Source organism: Molossus molossus, unplaced genomic scaffold (genome assembly GCF_014108415.1).
Source record: "Molossus molossus isolate mMolMol1 unplaced genomic scaffold, mMolMol1.p scaffold_m16_p_1, whole genome shotgun sequence".
Classification (NCBI taxonomy): Eukaryota; Metazoa; Chordata; class Mammalia; order Chiroptera; family Molossidae; genus Molossus; species Molossus molossus.
Window position 1 is genome coordinate 189,691,161 of NW_023425344.1, and position 21,868 is coordinate 189,713,028.

The following is a 21,868-nucleotide window of genomic DNA, read 5'->3' on the forward strand; positions in this document are numbered from 1 at the left end:
GAGTGGGAGGGAGACAAAGGAAGAGAGAGAGAAAGAAACATCAACATAAAAGAGACATATCGACTGGCTGCCTCCCGCACGACCCCAACCGGGGCCGGGGATGAATCACGACGGAGGTGTGTGCCCTTGGCCGGAATTGAACCCGAGACTCATCGGTCCACAGGCTGATGCTCTAACCACTGAGAAAAACTGGCCAGGGCTCAACATCATTTTTATATAGGTAACTGGTTCCTGAGCGAAAAGCAACCTAAAAAGATGATGCTGATTTTCCTATTTCAAATGGTGTTGGGTTGGGTTCCCTCCCAGCACACCCTGAAAGGAAGGTTTGAGGTCGAGTAGTTGAGTTGGGAGGTGAGCCAGGAAGCCCCACTGGTAGGTATGTGTCCCAGGGAAGAGGAAGAGGCCAGGATAGGTGCATCCATGAGAGGGCTTCAGCTGTGGACGGCTGGGGCTCAGTCCCCCCAGGACCTCTGAGAGACTTTGAGGAGTAAGAAAGCTGGAGTATTTACCAATTTTGTCCACCGTCCCTTAAGAGCCCCTACCCAGCATATGTAAACAGGGAGGCATGAGGATAAGGAATCAACAATGTCCACTATACTGTGGCAAAAACCTCGTAGTTATTTTTACTCTCCTAATTCAGAAGTTTTAGTACAGTATTTAAACAGAGTCTAAGCTCTGGTTTTCCTTTTCTCAAGCTTTCCGCATTATGATACAATATCATAGATAAGCTTGTAAGGAAAATGCTGAAAATTAAAGAACGAGACTATTTTCACACATCCTCAAAAGTTTCAGAAACCCTAATTACCTCAAGTGCCAATAACAAATTATTATCTGTCCATTAAAGCAAGCCCTATTGGATCCAGTAATTTGATTTAAAATCTAAAAATAATGAAGGTACATTCTTTAGAAATCATCTGCACTAAGATTTCTTTCCTTGTTCAAAATGACTTTCCTAACTAAATTAATTTGAAACAGAGAACAGTGTTTTTATGTTGCCAAAGGGGCAACAGACGATGCAAATCTCTGTATTCATTGTGCTGTGACTGTGTAACATCACCCACAGGACACTGGTCTTTTATGGGCTCGAACGTTCTAGAGAACAGGGCACTGAAAATCAATTTCTCTACACAGGAGATTGAAGAAATAGGGACTATTGTCCACTCTTTGCAAAGAGCTTCTCTGTACTTCTTTGGGGACCATATAACATGGAGCCCCAGTGGTGAGGCAGGCAAGAAGAAAGATTCTCAGGACGACTTTTAGGTAAATGCAGTGGTGGAAATTGGAATATTGTCAATCTTTTTCTTTCTTTTCGTTAACCACGTTGTAGTTTTTTAATTTCTACAGCCTAGACCTCCGAAGTCACATATCTTTTAGGTCCTTATAGGTGTCCCACAAGGCATATGTACTTTTCTTTTTAAAAGTTATTTAATATCTTTCAGTTACAGTTTACATTCAACATTATTTTGTATTAGTTTCAGATGGAAACCATAGTGGTTAGACAATCATCTACTGTACAAGGTGTTCCCCCTGATATTTCTAGTACCCACCTGGCACCATGCATAGTTATTAAAATATTATTAACTATATTCCCCACTCTATTTTACATCCCTGTGCATATTTTGTAACTACAGATCTGTGCTTCTTAATCCCTTCACCTTTTTCACCCAGTCTCCCCAACCCCTGTCCACCTCCCGCCACAGCCCTCTGTCAGCCATCAGTCTGTTCTCTGTATCTGTGAGTCTTGTTTCGTTTGGAACATTGTTAAATCTCTTTTTTTTTCCTTTAATTTGAACTTATTGGGGTGACATTGGTTAATAAAATTATATAGGATTCAGGTGTACAATTCTATAATACAGCATCTGTGTATTTATTATATTGTGTGGTCACCACCCCAAGTCAAGTCTCCTTCCGTCACCATTTATTCACCTCCCTTCACCTACTCTTTACCTCTGGTAATTACCATACTGTTGTCCATCTATGAGCTATTTGGGTTTTTTTGTTTTGTTTTGTTTCGTTTTGTTTAGTTTTGCTTAATCTTTTCACTCAGCCCCCGAACCTCCCTTCCCTCTGACAGCTGGCAGTCTGTTCTATGTATCTATAGAGTCTGTTTCTATTTTGTTTGTTAGTTTATTTTGTTCATTAGATTCCACATATAAGTATAAATTGTATGGTACTTGTCTTTCTCTGACTGGCTTATTTCACTTAGCATAATACTCTCCAGGTCCATCCATGCTGTCACAAAAGGTAAGATTTCCTTCTTTTCTATGGCCAAGTAGTATTCCACTGTGTACATTAGTTTTTTTATCCACTGATGGGCACTTGGGCTGCTTCCAAATTTTGGCTACTGTAAATAACACTACAAGGAACATAGGGGTGCATGTGTTATTTCAAATTAGTGTTTCAGGTGTCTTTGGATATATTCCCCGAAGTAGAATCACTGGTCCTTAAGGCAATTCCATTCTGCTTTCCACAGTGGCTGCACCAGTCTGCATTCCCACCAGCAGTGTACTAGAGTCCCCTTTTGTCCACACCCTCGCCAACACTTGTTGTTTGATGATTTGTTGATGGCAGCCATTCTGACAGGTGTGAGGTGATACCTCATTGTTGTTTTAATTTGCATCTCTCTGATGATTAGTGATGTTGAGCATTTCTTCATATGTCTCTTAGCCATTTGTATGTCCTGTTTGGAGAGATGTTTATTTAGTTCCTGTGCCCATTTTTTAATTGGGTTCTTTGTCTTCCTTTTGTGGAGTTGTATGAGTACTCTATATATTTTGGAAATTAACCCCTTATCTGATGTATCATTGGCAATGATGCTCTCCCATACAGTGGGTTGCCTTTCCATTTTGATGATTGTATCTTTTGCTGTGCAGAAGCTTTTGAGTTTGATGTAGTCCCATGTGTTCATTTTCTCCTTTGTTTCTGTTGCCTTAGGTGATGTATCAGTGAAAAGTCTGCTGTGTATGATGTCTGAAATTTTGTTGCCTACATTTTCTTCTAGGATTTTTATGGATTTATGAATCACATTTAAGTCTTTTATTCATTTTGAGTTTATTCTTGTGTATGGTGTAAGTTGATGGTCTAGTTTCATTTTTTTGCATGTAGCTGTCCAATTTTCCCAACACCATTTATTAAAGAGGCTGTCTTTACTCCACTGTATGTTCTTGCCACCTTTATCCAATATTAATTGAGCATATTGCCTTGGGTCCATTTCTGGGTTCTCTGTTCTGTTCACTGGTCTATCTGCCTGTCCTCGTGCCAGTACCAGGCTGTTTTGATTATAGTGGCTTTGTAGTATAACCTGAAATCTGGTAATGTGATCCCTCCAACTTTGTTCTTATTTTTCAAGATTGTTGTAGCTATTCGAGGTCTTTTTGGTTCCATATGAACTTTAGAAGTATTTGTTCTAGTTCTGTGAAGTATGTTGTTGGTATTTTGATGGGGATTGCATTGAATCTATAGATTGCTTTAGGTAGTATGGACATTTTAATGATGTTAATTCTTCCAATTCATGAACAAGGTATGTGCTTTTACTTTTTTATATCTTTCTCTATTTCTTTTTTCAATGATCTGTAGTTTTCTGCTAATAGGTCCTTTATTTCTTTGGTTAAGTTTATTCCTAGATATCTTAATTTTTTTGCTGCAATGGTAAATGAGATTTTTTTTTTTTTTTTAGTTTCTCTTTCTATGACTTCATCATTGGTGTATAAGAATGCCATCAATTTCTTGACGTTAATTTTGTACCCTGCTACTTTGCCAAATTCATTTATTAAGTCTAGTAAATATTTGATGGAGTCTTTGGGGTTTTCTATGTATAGTATCATGTCATCTGCAAATAATGAGAGTTTCACTTCCTCCTTTCCAGTTTGGACCCCTTTTATTTTTCTTCCTGTCTGATTGCTGTGGCTAAGACTTCCAGTACTATGTTAAATAAGAGTGGCAAAAGTTGGCATCCTTGTCTTGTTCCTGCTCTTAAGGAAAGTGCTTTTAATTTTTGCCCATTGAGTATGATGTTGGCTGTAGGTCTTTCATATATGGCCTTTATTATGTCAAGATATGATCCCTCTATTCCCAGATTACTGAGCATTTTTATCAGAAATGGGTGCTGGATTTTATGGAATGTTTTTTCAGCATCTATTGATATGATCATATGATTTTTATCTTTCATTTTGTTTATGTGGTGTATCACATTTATTGATTTGCGAATATTGTACCAGCCTTGCATCTCTGGGATGAATCCCACTTGGTCATGGTGAATAATTTTTTTGATGTATTGCTGGATCCGATTTGCTAGTATTTTGTTCAGGATTTTGGCATCTATGTTCATCAGGGACATTGGCCTGTAGTTTTCTTTCTTTGCAGTGTCTTTTTCCGGTTTGGGAATTAGAATGATGCTGGCCTCATAAAACGAGTTTGGAAGTCTTCCTTCTTCTTGAATATTTTGAAATAGTTTGAGGAGAATGGGTATTAGTTCTTTGAATGTTCAGTAAAATTCCCCCATGAAGCTGTCTGGGCCTAGGCTTTTGTTTGCTGGGAGAGTTTGATTACATCTTCAATTTTTTTGTTGTTATTGGTTTGTTCAAGTTTTCTATCTCTTCCCAGTCCAGTTTTGGGGGACTATATGTTTCTAGAAATTTGTCCATTTCACTTAGATTGTTGAATTTGTTGCCGTATAATTGTTCATAATATTTGTTAATAATCCTTTGTATTTCTGTAGTGTCGGTTTCTGATTTTGTGTATTTGGGTTCTCTCTCTTTATTTCTTAGTGAGTCTAGCTAAGGGTTCATCAATCTTGTTTATCTTTTCAAAGAACCAGCTCTTTGTTTCTTTGATTCTTTGAATTGTTTTTTGGTCTCCATGTAATTTTTTTTTTTTTCCACTTTTGTTGATATAGAGTGGGAGAGAGAGAAAGGATGAGAGAGAGAAAAAAAATATCGAGTGCCTGCTTCCCACGTGACCCCCATCCAAGGCCAGGGACAAATCGCAACCGAGGTACATGCCGTTGGCTGGAATCGAACCTGCAACTCATTCGACTGTGGGCCGACCATTTTATAAACTCTTTATAAATTTTGGATATTAACCCATTATTAGATGTATCATTGGCGAATATGTTCTCTCATTCAGTGGGTAGTCTTTTTATTTTGTTGATGGTTTACTTAGCTGTGCAAAAACTTTAGTTTGATGTAGTCCATTTGTTTATGTTTTCTTTTGTTTCATTTGACCAAAGGGATATATCAGATAAAAATATTGGTATAAGAAATGTGCAAGATTTTACCGCCTGTGTTTTCTTCTAGGATTTTTATAGTTTTGAATCTAACATTTAGGTCTAATCCATTTTGAGTTTATTGTGTATGGTGTAAGAAGGTGGTCTGGGTTTTTTTTTGCATGTATTTGTCTAATTTTTCAATGCTGTTTATTGAATAGATTATCTTTAACCCATTGTATGTTCTTGCCTTCTTTGTCAAATATTAATTGACCATAAAGGTGTGGGTTTATTTCTGGGCCCTCTATTTTGTTCCTTTGATCTATATGTCAGTTTTTATGCCTGTACCAAGCTGTTTTGATTAGTATGGCCTTGTAGTATAGTTTGATATCTGATATTGTGATCCCTCCAACTTTGTTCTTCTTTTTCAATATTGCTCTGCTATTTGGGGTCTTTTGTTGTTGCACATAAATTTTTGGAATATTTGTTCTAGTTCTATGAACTACACCATTGGTATCTTGATAGAAATTGCATTGAATCTATAGATTGCTTTGGTAATATGACCATTGTGATGATGTTAATTCTTCCTATCCATGAACACAGTATATGCTTCCACTTATTTGTATCTTCTTCAGTTTCTTTCTTCAATGTCTTACAGTTTTCCAAGTACACATTTTTTACATCCTTGGTTAAATTTATTCCTAGGTATTTTTTTTTTTTGATGCAATTGTAAATGGGATTTTTTTTAGATTCCCTTTCTGATCATTCATTATTAGTGTATAAAAATGCAACTGGTTTGTAGATATTTATTTTGTATCCTGCTACTTTACTAAATTCATTTATCAGTTCTAGTACTTTTTTGGTAGAATCTTTACAGTATCATGTCATTGGCAAATAATGACAGTTTTACTTCTTCCTTTCCAATTTGGATGCCTTCTTTTTCTTCTTGTGTGATTGCTGTGGCTAGAATTTACAATACTATGTTGAATAAGAGTGGCAAAAGTAGACATTCCTGTCTTGTTCCTTTCTTTTTTTGGTTAATCCTCTCCTAAAGGTATTTTTCCATTGATCTTTAGATAGAAATAGAGTGGAAGGGAAGGAGAGAGAGAGAGCAAAACATCAATGAGAAAAAGACACATCTATTGGTTGCCTCCTGCACAACCCTGACTAGGGCAGGGAATCAAACCTGCAACCCAGGTACATAACCTTGACTGGAAATTAAATATGTGACACTTTGGCGCACAGGCTGATGCTTTAACTGCTGAGCCAAACCAGCCATGGCATTTTCCGGATTTTAAGGGAAACACTTTTAGTTTTTGCCCATTGAGTATGATGTTGGCTGTGGGTTTGTCATATATGACCTTTATTATGTTGAGGTATATTCCTTTTATTCCCACTTTGCTGAGGGTGTTTATCATATATGTGTGCTGGATTTTATCAAATGCATTTTCTGCATTTATTGATATGATCACGTGATTTTACCTTTATTTTGTTTATGTGGTGCATTACATTTATTGATTTGCGAATATTGTGTCATCTGTGCATCCCCCTAATAAATCCCATTTGATCATGGTATATAATTATTTAATATATTGCTGGATCAGATTTGCTAATATTGTGTTGAAGATTCCTTTATCTATGTTTATCAGGGACATTGGCTCATAATTTTCTTTCTCTGTAGTGTCTTTATCTTGTTTGGAATCGGGATAATGCTGGCCTCATAAAATAAGTGTGGGAGTCTTCCTCCTCTTACATTTTTTAGAATAGCTTGAGAAGGATAGGTGTTTGTTCTTCTTTGAATATTTGGTAAAATTATCCAGTGAAGTTATCCTGTCTAGGACTTTGTTGGGAATTTTTTTATTACTGCTTCAATTTCATTAGTTGTAATCTGTCTTTTTAGATTTTTCTGATTCTTCCTGATTCAGTTTTGGGAGATTGTATATGTTTCTAGGAATTTTTCCATTTTGTCCATATTGTCTAATTTGTTGGCATATAGTTGTTCATAATATTTTTTTACAACCCTTTGTATATTTTTGGTGTTAGTTGTTACTTTTCCTATTTCATTTCTGATTTTATGTATTTGGGTACTCTCTCTTTTTTTCTTGATGAGTCTGGTTAAAGGTTTGTCAATCTTGTTTATCTTTTCAAAGAACCAGCCCTTGGTTTCATTGATCTTTTGTATTGTCTTTATTAGACTCTATTTCTTTTATTTTTGCTCTGATCTTTATTATTTCCTTTCTTCTACTCACTCTGGGCTTTGTTTGTTGTTCTTTCTCTAGTTCAAGTGTAAAGTAAAATTGTTTATGGGAGATTTTTATTGTTTCTTGAGGTAGGCCTGAAATGCTATGAATTTCCCTCTTAGGATTGCTTTGCTGTGCCTCATAGATTTTGGGTTGCTGTGTTCCCATTTTCTTTTCTTTTTTTTTTTAAATCCTTACTTGAGGACATTTTTCCATCCTTTTTCAAATAGAGTGGGAGGGAGAGAGAGAGAGAAAAACATCAACATAAAAGGGACACATCAAGTGGCTGCCTCTCACACCACCCCAACCAAAGCCAGGGACAAATCATAACCGATGTACGTGCCCTTGACCGGATCGAACCCATGACTCACTGGTCCACGGGCTGATGCGCCAACTGCTGAGGATAGGTTAAGGAACCTTTTTTTAAAACTCTATATCTGGTAAATTGCTTGTTTCCATTTTAGTTAGCTCTTTTCCTGGAGATTTCTCCTTTTCTTTCATGTGGGACATGTTTCTTTGTCATCCTATTTTGGCTGTCTCTTTGTGTTTGTTTCTATGTATTATGTAGATCTACTATGACTCCTAGAGCCTTATATAATAGATGACCTGTGGGACCCAGTCCTGCAGTGTCCTTAATCACTTGAGCTGAGTGTTCCAGGAATATCCCTTGTGTGAATTCTGTGAGCCCTCCTGTTAAAACTGAATCTTGATTGCTATTGGCCTGTTCATGCATGGGGTCCACCCTCAGGCTTGCTTACTGCAAATATAAACCAAGCTGCTGTACAGGTGCTGACCACACTAAGCAGAATTCGCCTCAGTAGGGTCTGCTACCTCCCAAGATCTCCTTTTGGACATGCCATTTGTGAAGCTAATTGGATCCTGCTCTAAAGTCTGAAGCTGGCTACAGGGTGTGTTGGTTATAGGGCCTCTTGGGAGGGAAACTGGTGCAGGCCAATATCAGACACTGCTTGTGAGTGGTCCTGAGTAACCTATTTGGAGCTACAAAGTGACCCACAGTTTGTGGCTGCCTCTGCTGGGCCAGGGTGTGTGCAGGAAGGACCAAGCTGCATGCCAAGGCCGACTTTTATAAACACTGTGTCAGGGGTAGGTCAGCAAAAGTCCCAAGATACCCTGAGTTCCACCTGCTCCTGCCTTTGCTCGTTGGCTGCCTGTTAGGCTCAGTCACTGAAAGAGCCTCTGGCTATACTCGAGTTGCATGAGGTAGGTTCTCAGTGAGTTACCAGCTAGGGACGAGTGGTGTTTACCAGAATGATGCAGGTTCAAACTTGATGCTAGTGCTCGGTCTGAGGCCACTCAGCTAATGTCCAGGGTATACTAGGTCTAGCTGCCGCCAGTGGGTGCTCATATACCTTTGTGATGGGGTGGGGTCTCAGGGAGTCATCAGGGTGAGGTCAGCAGAGTTTATCAGGTTCAAACAAGCCAAGATTGGCTGTGTGAAGGGAGGGCTGCACCAGTCAGATATACGAGGGAAAAATGGCCCTTGGCCTGGAGCCACATGACTCAATCTGTCCCAGATTCTACCAGGAGCCTGATCTCAGCAAGGTGGGGCCACTGAAAGTCAGAAGAATGGGGCTAGTGGATCTCCCATGAGGGGAGACACCAATCAGGTTCATGGGAAAGTGGGGGGATTGGCCCCCACCCTAAATCCACACAAGCCTAAATCCACACAACTCAGTCACTGACACCCCGAGTGTCAGTGCCCAGACCTCTACACTCCTGCCCAGCTAGCTGACTCCTCAGATGGGTGTGAGCTCTGCAGGGTGGGGCGACAGGGCACCCAGAGGGTGGGGTTATTGCATTCCCCCAGGCTGATGCCATATGGGAGTGTTCCACCCAAGAAAGATGCCATCTGCAGTGTGGAACAGTGACTCAGTACAGGGATCCTGGTGTCTGTCCCTTCAGCTCTTCCCCAGAGCCACAAATCCCATCTCTCCTCATACGACTCCAGTCTTCTCCACTCTCCCTCCGGTGGAGCACAGAATAAGTGGCTGTGAACAAGATTTTGTGTGTTGGTCCTTTAAGAATTCACCTGTGTCTCTCACAGACTCCAGTCTCTCCCTGGAGGACAGAATCCCTGTTGAATTTCATAGCCAGATGTTACGTGGGCACCTCTTCCCGGCTCTGGTGCTCTGGGCAGGGAGCCCAGTTTGGGGTTGAGAACCCACACTTCTCAGTGGAACCTTTGTAGCTGAGACATCCCTCTGAGACGTTAGACACTGTGCACGTGGGCCAGCCATCAGCCCTTTTCGAGTTTCTGCCCTTTCTACTAGTCTCGATGTGGCTTCTTCTCTAAATCTTTGGTTATAAGACTGTTCAGCTAGTCCTCAGATGGTTATTCAGGTTATTTGTTCTGTATTTTAGTTATAATTCCAGTTTCATTCTGAGAGGAGGTAAGTGTAACATCTACCTACTCTGCACCATCTTGGATCCTCAGAACATTGTCAAATCTTAAGGCAGTGTCATTGTTCAGGGACTGTAGTCAAATGTACTCATGTTCATACCTGGATCTACTGCTTACTAGCCATGTGATCATCAGTCTATTACTTTTTTCAGTCTATGCCTTTGTTTCTTTGTCTGTAAAATGGGGGTGAAATGGGAATGCCTCAAAAGGTTGTTGTGAAGAGTAAAAGAGACATTTCAGAGCACAGTGCACAGCCGCTGGCACATAAAAATCACACAGTACAAGTAGTTCAACCAAGAAATCTGGGCAGCAGACTAGAGGTAATAGGACTCAAAGGGGGCGCAGAATCAGTGGTCACCATGCTAATCCTTGGTGTTCCATTACTTTTGCAGAGTCCCTGGACATTGAAAGCCTTTTAACTTAGGTCATCCAGAACCCTCCCGAACCCTCTGTCTCTTGGTACAGACACTCTGAGTGTTAGGGACCTCACTTGGTTAAGGGGATGGTTGATCTCTTTGAGACAGAACATGGATACATCAGTGTTCATGTCTGAATACAGGTGTAATCTTTCAAAATTGTATAGGTAACAGAAACGGCAAGATCAGAATATAAACTCCGTCTCTGTTATTTCCTGTGTATCTTCAGCCCAATCACTTAGCCTCTCTATGACTTAGCTTCCTCATTTCTCAGTTGATGATAATACATATTTGCAGGCAACAAGGCACATAAGGCCATCGAACAGGTAGTGCCAGGTATTCTCCTGCCACAGTTGAGGCCATCAGACAATGGTTTACTTACAGGGGAGTTTTACTAGAATGAGTTATAAGATTCATCATCCAAACTTTGAAATGAGGTTTGGGTCACCCTCTTTATCTTTATCAGAATTGAACTGAAGACTTGCATAACAGCTTATATAAGCCACACATTTGGATTTACTTAACATCACATATTCAGTGAAAGGTTCTTTTAAGTATCTGACAATGCTCTTCGGTTTGGAAGTTCCATCCCTAACCATAAATGACCCAATCTAAGAATTAAGGTCCCACCTATCCAGTTAATTGAATTGAAACACTTCTCTGCCAGGACATCAAACTGTAGTTATTTGGGAAGGGGGATAATGGACCTACCCTCTTGGTCCTGCCTCCTAGAATCTTATCCCCATCCACTCTCCTTGACACTTCTCCCAACACACACACACACACACACACACACACATACATTTGCACACCACCTCATTAGGGATCCCACCTCGCAAATGCTCAGTAAGTCTAATATTTTGTCTGTTTTTACCCATAATTGTGGTCTTTAAAAAGAGATACAATGATATTTTATGGGTGTTTGATATGGATTCTCTTGCCTTTTCCAGGGAAAACAGAAGCCTATTTGGAAGCCATCAGAAAAAATATTGAATGGTTGAAGAAACACAACACAAAAGGAAATAAAGAAGGTAAGGCTTTAGTGTGGTTATAAATTGCAAACTTCACCCATGTGTCGGGCGCTCTTATTAAATAAACATCGCCACAATCAAATTAAGCTAAAGTCTCCTCTCAGAGCCCAGAAAGATTCTAGCGCTTCTCAGATGCAGAAGGGAACCTCCATTTCTCTTATTTTTCAAGCCAGTCATTTTAAAGAAAGGAATTTCCCCCCTTCTTTGACATTTGATGATGAAAAGATATCAGACAAAAATAGAGAGAATAGTATAATGAATCCCCATGTGTCCATCACCCATCTATAATAATTATCATCATTTTGCCAATCTTGTTTTGTCTACCCCCACCCTTTCTTGGAGTATTTTAAACAGAGGCATTTTCTGAGCACTTACCAGGTGCACTCGGCAGTCTCGCTCACTCACCTAATGCACGGCACTAAGTGGGCTCTATTCTGAGTGCCAGAAATGTGCAGCGCAGTCAAATGCAGCACAACCCCTCACACACACCCCACCCCACCCCTGCCAAGTCGCTCACAGCATCAGTAAACCCTGCTTAGCCCTGCTTGGTGCTGTCACAGATGGGCGTGGGGCACAACGGGGAAAGAGGAGAGGACACACCTTAGAGACAGAGGTTACTGGGAGGAAGGGCCGTCCGAAAGCCTTCACTGGAAAGGGAAGAGAGGAGAGATGGAGGCAGAGGGAACACTGGGTGCCAAGACATAAAGGGGCAAAAACGAGTGATGCATTCTGGGAACTGGAGCGATTCAGTTTTCCAAGAACACTGGAGGTCAGTGGGGCTGGGAAGGTGGTCAGTCCAGCAATAGGCTTGTGCACCCTGCAAAGGAGGTTTATTTTAATCAGAGAGTCTAAATTAGGGCTTACTTAAGCTCTCAGAATTCAGTTAAGAACTGAGAAATCTATCTGGCATGTAGTGTGGTTATAGATTGAAAAAATAAGATCCCAGAAGGCTGGAGAGAAATAGGAAGCAAGGATTTAGAGCAGAAATGATGGGGCTTAAACCAGGGTAAGGCAGAGAAAATGAAGAAGGAAGAAATTTGAGAACCAGGAATCCAGTATGATCCCCAGGTGTCTGGACAGAGCAGTTACAAAGTGATGTTTTGATTGATTGATTGATTTTAGAGAGAGAGGAAGGGAGAGAGAGATAGAAACATCAATGAGAGAACATCGATTTGCCACCTCCTGCATACCCCCCACTGGGGATTGGGCCCACAACCTGAGCATGTTGCCCTGACTGGGAATCAAACCGGTGACCTCTTGGTGCATGGGTCGACACTCAACCTCTGAGCTGCCCGACTGGGCGCAAAGTGATGCTTTTAAAATGAGCTGAGCACTAAGAAGCACACCTATTAAAAAATATATAGGGCTTTTGGTTAAAAAATAAATAAATAATCAGTTGTTTTGCATTTGTTACCACATAGACTTTCCCTACCACTCTGCTGGCTGGAAATATGAGTAACTCACTTGAAAAGCTTCATTCATTCAGAACAAACAGTGGACGTGTACTTCCAGTTCCTTGAAATTGATATAAAAATTTGAATTAAACTATTCTTTACAAAAAAATAAAATGAGATGAGCAGTGCTTCTCAAACCTTCAAGTGCATTCAAAACACACGCAGAGCTTCTACATACCCGGATGCCCAGGGGCACCAGTACATCAGAAACTCGAGGGGCAGGACCTAGGCATCGATATGTTTTAAACTCCCCATCTTTTCACCATTTGAGAACTGCAGAGATAGAGCACAGTAGGAGGAAGATGTATTTTCATCCCCCTTTATCCTGTGGTATTGTAAGTTGAGCAAGATGGAAACAATTATCAGGTCTTCACACATACTCATTTTATTGGCTCAACATAATGTGAATTTCCAAGCTGTCCATTCCATTAAAGTTCTTACGAACTGTATTTCATCAAATCTGTTATTGATTAGAAAAAGTCACCATTGTTTGATGCACTACTAAGGAAGAAAAAGTATAACATGCCAACAATTGCTGCAAAGACTTGGAAAAAAATTATCTTAAAATCAGTGTTAAAACAGTAGGGACCAAAATGCATTCCGAAACCAATATAAATTATGTGGTCCAACAATTTAGACAATTTATGTTATTTCTTTCACTGATTAACATATGACTCAAACTCCTGATCGTAACCAGCAACATCCTGCAATTCCGTCTTTCACTTCAAGAAACAACCAGCCTAGGAAAGCATGGAACTCTGGTGCTTGCATATCAAAGGATCCGGGAGCAAACTTAGAATGACAGGGCTGAGTTTGATGTTCCCTCTGCCTCCGGAAAGTGAGGGTGACATGCAGTACACCCTCCTGAAGCCAGAAGCAGAGAGCTTTTCCTCTCCTGCCTTCAGATATGCTCAGCTAGACAGGTCATCTCTCAAAGCCGTGCGGATGGAGACCCTGTGGCCACGGAGTGGCTGCAGCTGTGTGAGCGGGAATTCTCGCTGCAGCATTAGCTCTGACTTCCTGAACGTCCGGATGCATTTGTCTGGGGGAACTGAATCTCCTTCCCAAACCCAGGAGAGAAAGGTCCATGTGATATGACAATGAGGATGATGATAAAATCTTATGCAGCCATTGTGTTAAATGTGTACTTTTAAAAAAGTAAATCACAGCACTGTCTCTTGTGCCTAAAAACTTTAAAGCCACTTTTAGGATGAGGAAGGTGGAGAGTGACTTGTGTACTCTCCCAGCCTGCTAACGGCCTTTCCTCTGCCCCAGGCTGGATTTCCTGGCACGTGGTGGGAGCTATATCATAAAGATACAGTTTTTTCCGCTTCAAAAGAGCACAGTATTTTCCCATTTGTCCGTTCAAATCACCTGGACCTCCTCACATCCGTCCTTGGGAGTGTGCCTTTTGTCCCACGGAAGATGTTGACCCTGCAACCAAGTCTGAAGAGCATTAATGTGAATCGATGAGTCAGCCAGGAAGCAGCCAATGAGACAAAATGTACATCAGCTTGGTTCTCTATTTCATGCCTGAGAGAAACGGAAAGTCAAACAGCAACAAAAAACCCAAAGTACTTATTGAACGTTTGTTCTGCACCAATTAGATGCTTCCTGTTCACTGTTTAGAGGCCGCAGAGTGGTCAAAGCAGTGACTACAGACCGACCTGGGTTCGGAACCTGATGCTACCAGGACCTGAGCACAGGACTTACCTCCTCGGTCCTGCTTCTTCTCTCTGAAATGGAAATACTAATGCTAACCTCATGGAGTTTTGCGGAGAGCACATAAGATTGTAAAGCGCTCGGTGCCCAGAGTTATCTCTTTAATCCTCAAGGCTGTGCCCTAGTGGGGAGCAGATGCCCTCCCTGGTGAAAACAAGCTCTCTCTAAGCCTCAGTTCACCTTGATATGATAAATACCACGTGCCTGTAGAGGGGTCCTTCAGGCTTCGTTTTTTGTTGTTGTTGTTTTTTGTTTGTTTAATTTTTTTTTTCTTTATTGATTTTAGAGAGAAAGAGGAAGGGAGAGGCAGAGAGAGATAGAAACATTAATGAGAGAGAACATCGATTAGCCGCCTCCTGCATGCCCCCCACTGGGGATTTGGCCCACAACCTGGGCATGTGTCCTAACCAGGAATTGAACTGGCGACCTCTTGGTGCATGGGTCAATGCTCAACCACTGAGCCACACCGGCCAGCCTTGTTTTTTGTTTTAAGCAGGGTCTGAGAGATGCCCAAGGGACCCAAGCTAGCTAAAGAGGCCATGGGATCCTGTGCGCTCTGTACCCCATGCTCCCCTTTCTCATTCCTTTACAAATGAAAGAAGGCAGGGCTCTTTGGTCCAGGAGCTGCCAGCTGCCAAGACGAATGGCACTGCCCTCAAGGAACTCAGCCTTAAGCAACTCACAGTCTGGAGGGGCCTCCCCAAGTGCTCTGTGGTATAATAGACCCACGTGCCCAGCCATGAGGCATACGTGTCATAAATGTTGATACCTCCGTAGGGTGTATTGCACATAGCCAGTAACAGTGCTGTTTATGAAGAATATTAATGCTCACTGTGTAAAGTTAACTTAAAGAGCTAGTTATAAGTTTGTATGTACACTGCGATCTCAGTTCTGGGTTGAGATAGATATATTTAATAAGCTAAAAGGAAATAGAACAAACATCAACTGTGGTTATCTATGATTAATAGAACTCAGGTGATTTAAATTTTATTTTCATGTTTCTGGATGGTTTCTTTAAAATAAAAGCATATAATACTTAAAGAATCAAGGGAAGATGTGGGTTTCTTTTTAAGCCTTCAGAAGGATTTCATAGGTAGCCTCTTTACTGAAGGATCTCTTTATTTTTGGTGGGTGATTTGATGATTTACATAGGCTTTTGTTTGTTTAAGTAGCACAGAGAACTCCTCTCTCTCTTTCTCCCTCCCTCTCTCCCCCTCACTCTATCTTGAAAAACATTTTTTATGAAAAACCCTCAGGTGAGGATTAACAAAGTAAAAGTAAATAAAATTAAAAATCAAATGAAGTATCTATTCCCAGATAAGAAAAAGCTAAAGGAATTCATCACCACTAACCTTGTATTTCAAGAAATGTTAACGGGGCTTCCTGAAGAAGAAAGAAAAAGATAAAATATATGAATAATAAAATGACAATACCTACATGCCTATCAATAATTACTTAAAATCTAAATGGATTAAATGCTCTAATCAAAAGACACAGGGTGGCTGAATGGAGAAGAAAGCAAGACAAGAGACCCTCTTCAGACTGAAAGACACACACACACTGCAAGTAAAGGGATGGAAAAAGATGCTTCATGCAAGTGGAAATGGAAAGGAAGCTGGGGTAGCAATACTTATATCAGAAATACTTATATCAGATTATAAGACAAAATAGATTTTAAAGCAAGGGCTATAATAAGAGACAAAGGACATTTTATATACAATAGCCAGAATATAAAAACAACCTAAGTGTTCATCGATAGACAACTGGATAAAGAAGATGTGGTACATATATAAATATATACAATGAAATATTACTTGGTCTAAAAAAAGAATAAAATCTTATCATTTCACCAACATGGATGGATCTAGAGGGTATCTATCATGTTAAGTGAAATAGGTCAGACAGTGAATGACAAGTACAGTATGATTTCACTTATATATAGAATCTAAATAACAAAACCAAAAGAATGAACAATCAAAACAAACTCATAGATACAGAGAACAAACTGATGGTTGCCATATGGAAGGGGGTCAGGGAGCTGGTTAAAAAAGCTGAAGGAATTAAAAAGTACAAATTGGCAGTTTCAAAATAGTCACAGGAATGTAAAGTATGGCATAGGGAATATAGACAATAATGTTGTAATAACTATATATGGTGTCAGGTGGGTACTAGACTTATTAGGGGTGATCACTTCATAATGTATAGAAATGTCTAACCACTATGCTGTACACCTAAAACTAATACAATATTTAATGTCAACTGTAATTGAAAATTTTTTTTTAAAGAAGACTCAGGGGCCCCACCTTGGAGCCACTGAACGCAAAGGTGCAACTTCCTGAGAGTCCCAGCTGATTGGTATAAACAATCCAGTTTGTGAGGCCCTGGTCTCTAACCTGTTTCCTCCGAGGTCAGATGAGGCTGGTACTCCCCACCTGAACACCTAGTAGGTGTGAAGCTGGAGAACAAATGAGCTAATATAATACACATACACATGATTTTATTTTATTATTTTTTTAATCCTCACCTGAGGATATTTTTCCATTTTATCTTCAAATAGAGTAGAAGGTGAGAGGGGGAGAGAAAGAGAGAGAGAGAGTGAGAGAAACATTGATGTGAAAGAGGCATCGACTGGTTACGCACAACCTGACCAAGGCCAGGAACAAACCGCAACCGAGGTACCTGACTTTGACCAGAATCAAACCTACCACTCTTTGGTCCGAGGGCCGACACTCTAACTACTGAGCCAGACCAGCCAGGGCCATACATGTGATTTTATTTTATTTATTTATTTATTTATTTATTTTTTATCCTCACCCGAGGACATTTTTCCATTTTTTTTTTTGTTCAGGTAGAGTGGGAGGGAGAGAGAGGAACAGAGAGAGAAAGAGAAACATCGATGTGAAGGGACACATCGAGTGGCTGCCACCCACACAACCGACCAGGGCCGGGGACAAACTGCAACCGAGGTACATGCCCTTAGCGGGAACCGAACCCGGGTCTCTCAGGACCGCAGGCCGACGCTCTAACCGCTGAGCCAAACCGGCCAGGGCATATACATGTGATTTTAAACTACACATCTCTGCACAAATGCCAAGACCTAAAGTGCCTTTCGATGTGAAAGACGGGGATGGTTGTGAGGGTGCCAAAGCACTTGGTTAATGGTAATCACTGTAAGGGGATTGCTCTTTCCTGACCTTTCTCATGATGCCCTAATGATGTTTTCCAGATTATGACCTTTCAAAGATGAGGGACTTCATCAACCAGCAGACAGATGCTTATGTGGAGAAAGGCATCCTTGATCGAGAAGAAGCCGATGCCATCAAGCGTATTTACAGCAGCCTGTGAACAAGGCAAAACGGTCCAGGAGTCTTTACGCTGTTTCGGAAAACATAATATCGCTTCAAACTCTTCTAATTCTGTGATTAAAGTTCTTTTGACCCGAGGATTATTAGAAAGTGCTGGGTTTACAGCAGTTAACCTTTTAGAAGTGGTTAAAATATAGCTTTCTTGCCATAAAACTATCTGAAAAGTAAAGTTGTATGTACGCTGAGATTTTGTATATAGAATCCTTATTTCCTTATAGACTTACATTTTATAATCAGAGATAGGTTGCTCTGGAAAAGCCTGTAATGAACTGACCTTAATACTGAAACTTGGCCCCGCTGTGTCACACCTGTAAGCAGCCCCTGGAGACCCGGGGCTCTGTTTCCAAGGCATGCTGGTTCCCAAAGCACTCACAGCATACATGTCACGGGATGTCCTTTCCACCAGTTCCCTTTGGGTTGAAATAAATTCACCTTTCCTCAAAGCCTTGACAGCCAGAAGGAGGCTATCTGCTCTTTTTTCCTAAAGCTGTTTTTGCTGGTTCTATATCAGACTCAATGGCACAAAAAGGAACCTGAAAAATGGGCATAGTATTTGCTGGATTTGTTAACAATTTCCCCCCACTCTTCATATTTTCTATCAGTGAGTTTTCAGACAATGATTTTGTTTATTAAGAGGGATAACTATCCCTGGCCGGTGTGGCTCAGTGTTTGAGCATCTACCCATGCACCAAGAGGTCACTGGTTCGATTCCCGGTCAGGACACATGCCCAGGTTGTGGGCCCGTTCCCTAGTGGGAGGCATGCAGGAGGAGGCCAATTGATGTTCTCTCTCATCAATGTTTCTACCTCTCTCTCCCTCTCCCTTCCTCTCTCTCTAAAATCAATAAAGAAAAAAAGAGGGCTAACTATGGACTCTCCAAGCAGAAAATGAGGTCATAAACACTACACAGAGTAAGGTACAAATGTCTGACAGATCTGGGTGATCTGAGTTATCTAAATCCAAGCCTGGATTCCCATCAGAGAGCAAGAGGGCCAGAGAGCAGGGTAAACAGGAAGATAAAAACCATCCCCTTCCCTGAGAACCAAAGCTGCTAGATGAGCTTCTCTGGAGGAAAAGGATAAGAACAGCGAGTTCCTGCAAGCCCCTCCCTCGGCCACCACCACAAACATAGCCCTGGAAACACAATCACCTAAGGGCCTTCTGAAATGTTCATGGGGAATGTTCCCAAACCAAAGAATGCTTTGAAAATGGGTTAATCGGTATAAATTAATTATATATTTTTCTATATATTTCAGTTGAAAATCCTAAAAATAATATAATACTTTACATATTAGCGGTCACTACTTCAAATGGCTTTCTGATGCCCGTCTTAAGTGCCTCTACGTGGCATTCACTTTTTGGTGAGGACCGGGAAAACGGAAGAGGCGGAAGACCCCTGCTGCTCCTCTTGTCCTCTCTAGAGTTGCAAAAATAACAAAACCAAAGCCTGACCGGCAAAAACACTAAGCTCTTTATTTAATATAGTCTAGAAAGGCCTGTACTCTCTGGTAAGCGGTGAGAGGGAACTAAAAACACCTTTATCCAAACTGCACTTGCCAAAGCACCATGAGTCAGACTTGTTCTAATGAGTCATCTTTGATAACGTGACCCACTCACTTCACCCACGTCCTGGAGTCCAAATGGGCTGCTTCTCCATCAGGGAGGAAAGACTGGCTGTGACAACAGCTTTTTATCCGTTTGCTTTTCTCTGATTTATCTAAATATATATGCAGTATTTTTTTAAAATAAGAAATGTATTTAGTGAGTTTATTGTAACTTTCTGAGCCCACTGACATGCATTAGCTCCTTCTGATAACCAAGACAAAAGGGAGATCATCAGTCCTGTTCTATAAATAAGAAAACTGGTTCACAAAAAATAAACACATGGGCACAAGATATGCTCAAACTCACACAAGTGGTAAGGAAGTGGTGAAGCTGAAACTAGAACCCAGGTGTCTGATCTCAGCCCACTCTTCCTCCGTGACTCCACGTGCAGACAAGGACTGAACAGCTCTAGCCCATGCCCTGGCTGGTGTTGCTCTCAGTGGTTAGAGCATTGACCCGTGCACTTAGGGGTTGCAGGTTTGACTCCCGGTCAAGGACACATACCTGGGTTGCAGGTTTGATCCCCAGCCCTGGTCAGTGTGCCTGCAGGAGGCAACCAATCGATGTGTCTCTCTCACATCGATGTTTCTTTTTCCCCTCCCTCCCTCCCTCTCTTCTACTTCCTCTAAAAATCAATGTAAAAAAATTTTCTCAGTTGAGAATTAAAAGACAAAAAATGAACACTGGTCCTGGACAGTATCACTGTAGCCATGACAATTCAAAGTTTCTAATAACTTGAAAGAGGGGAGAGATGCTTCAGCTAGAAATTGCTGAGAGAGACCCATAGGCAAAAATAGAATACTCAGAAAAATGTTTTTGAGCCCAGCCGGTGTGGTTCAGTGGTTGAGCATCGACCCATGTACCAAGAGGTTGCTGGTTCAATTCCCGGTCAGGGCACATGCCCAAGTTGTGAACCCAATCCCCAGTGGGGGGCATGCAGGAGGCAGCCAGTCAATGTTCTCTCTCATCAATGTTTTTCTCTCTTTCTCTCCCTCTCTCTTCCTCTCTCTCTAAAATCAATAAAGAAAAAAAAATGTTTTTGAGATTGTGGTCTTCATTTCAATTTTCAGCATATGTTATATCTTTTGGATAGCATTTTTGGATCTGTCTTTTGGATTACTCTCAAATTTCAGATAATTTTATGTTAATCAGCATGATAACTTTGCATTTTTAAAGTTCCTGGGCCTCCGCAGAGAGCCTTTTCTTCCACACACAACTGTTTTCCTTTCTTCACTTATTTTTTCTTTTAATTTTCTCCTCTCCCAACTAACTCCCCATTGTTCAGGTACTAGGATACAAAAAAAACAGCAAAGCATGATCAAGAGATCACTCTCTAGCACAGATGATAATATCATGAGAAAAAAACAAAAGAGAAATAAAAGCGAGATATTATCATGAAAAATAAAGAGAAAAAAAATCCTACAATGGATTATGTACATTGTGAACAAACAAGGAATTCAAGACAAGGGCAGATGGCCGCCATTTCCCATCATGCCCCAGGGGGTGGACAGGTGCAGCTCTGGCTGTGTGAGCTCCGCTGCACTAACACCTGAGGGCACTTGTCTCCAGCTTGATGGAAGGAATACCTGGAGGAGCGAGATGGGGAGAAGAGAATGAGAGAGAGAAGAGGAAACAAGGTGAGAAACAAAGGTCCTTTGGGGGGATGTTGGGGAGGAATAAATATAAGGAATTTTGTGGAAGCTTAAAGATTTATTTAACCCAGCATTTGAATAGAAATTGAGAACAAAAATATTTAACTGTAAATAACATATTGCTTAAAGTTTCCCAGTGTAACCTATACATATAACAAAAGTAAGACAAATGAAATTATGTGAATAAAAACCTAACCCTTAATTCAAATGAGCACAGTGACTACAAAACACTCGATAAGGTGACTAATCAGTGAAACCTAAACAAGAATTCTTTAGTGCGTCAAGTCATGATATTGCTTTTTTCTTCTATTGGTCATATTCCATGTTTCCACTGTCTCTGAAACAAGAAAACTGAGGGGAAGACAACCCGTTGGAAAAGGTCATAAGGGAGTAGACCATCGGCCATGTTTTGCCTTCTTTCTCCTGCCTGATGCTTTATTTGGTACCCACTGGAACATTCTTGAAGAGAGGTTATGCTGGCAAACACCAGTGTTGGATGCGACTGTAGCAGGGACGGAACAATGTTGGAATGATCTGTGAACTAGATTTTGCTGAGTGGTGCAGCCTGTCATCAAATATGGACATACCAATACAGCCAACCACAAGAGGGAGCAAATATTAATGCTCACCCACCATCCAGTCAAGGGTGAGCTGGGCGGTGTGTGTCTGTGTGTCTGTGTTGAGAGTGACAGAGTTTTATATTAGGCTAAGTATAGATTGCTGTGTTAGCATTTTATAATGTAAAACTTTCATAAGAA

At 40.8% G+C, this 21,868-nt stretch overlaps 1 protein-coding gene across 1 annotated transcript in view; it reads left to right on the top strand.

Annotated features, from left to right (window-relative positions):
• SCG3 (secretogranin III) overlaps positions 1 to 18,038 on the top strand; it is a 47,035-nt gene extending 28,997 nt beyond the window's left edge. Inside the window, exons 12-13 of the mRNA XM_036266065.1 lie at positions 11,232 to 11,312; positions 17,715 to 18,038. Of these exons, the coding sequence (XP_036121958.1) occupies positions 11,232 to 11,312; positions 17,715 to 17,833 (200 nt within the window). The 3' untranslated portion in view covers positions 17,834 to 18,038. The remainder of the gene's footprint in view (positions 1 to 11,231; positions 11,313 to 17,714) is intronic.
• Positions 18,039 to 21,868: the final 3,830 nt, after the last annotated feature.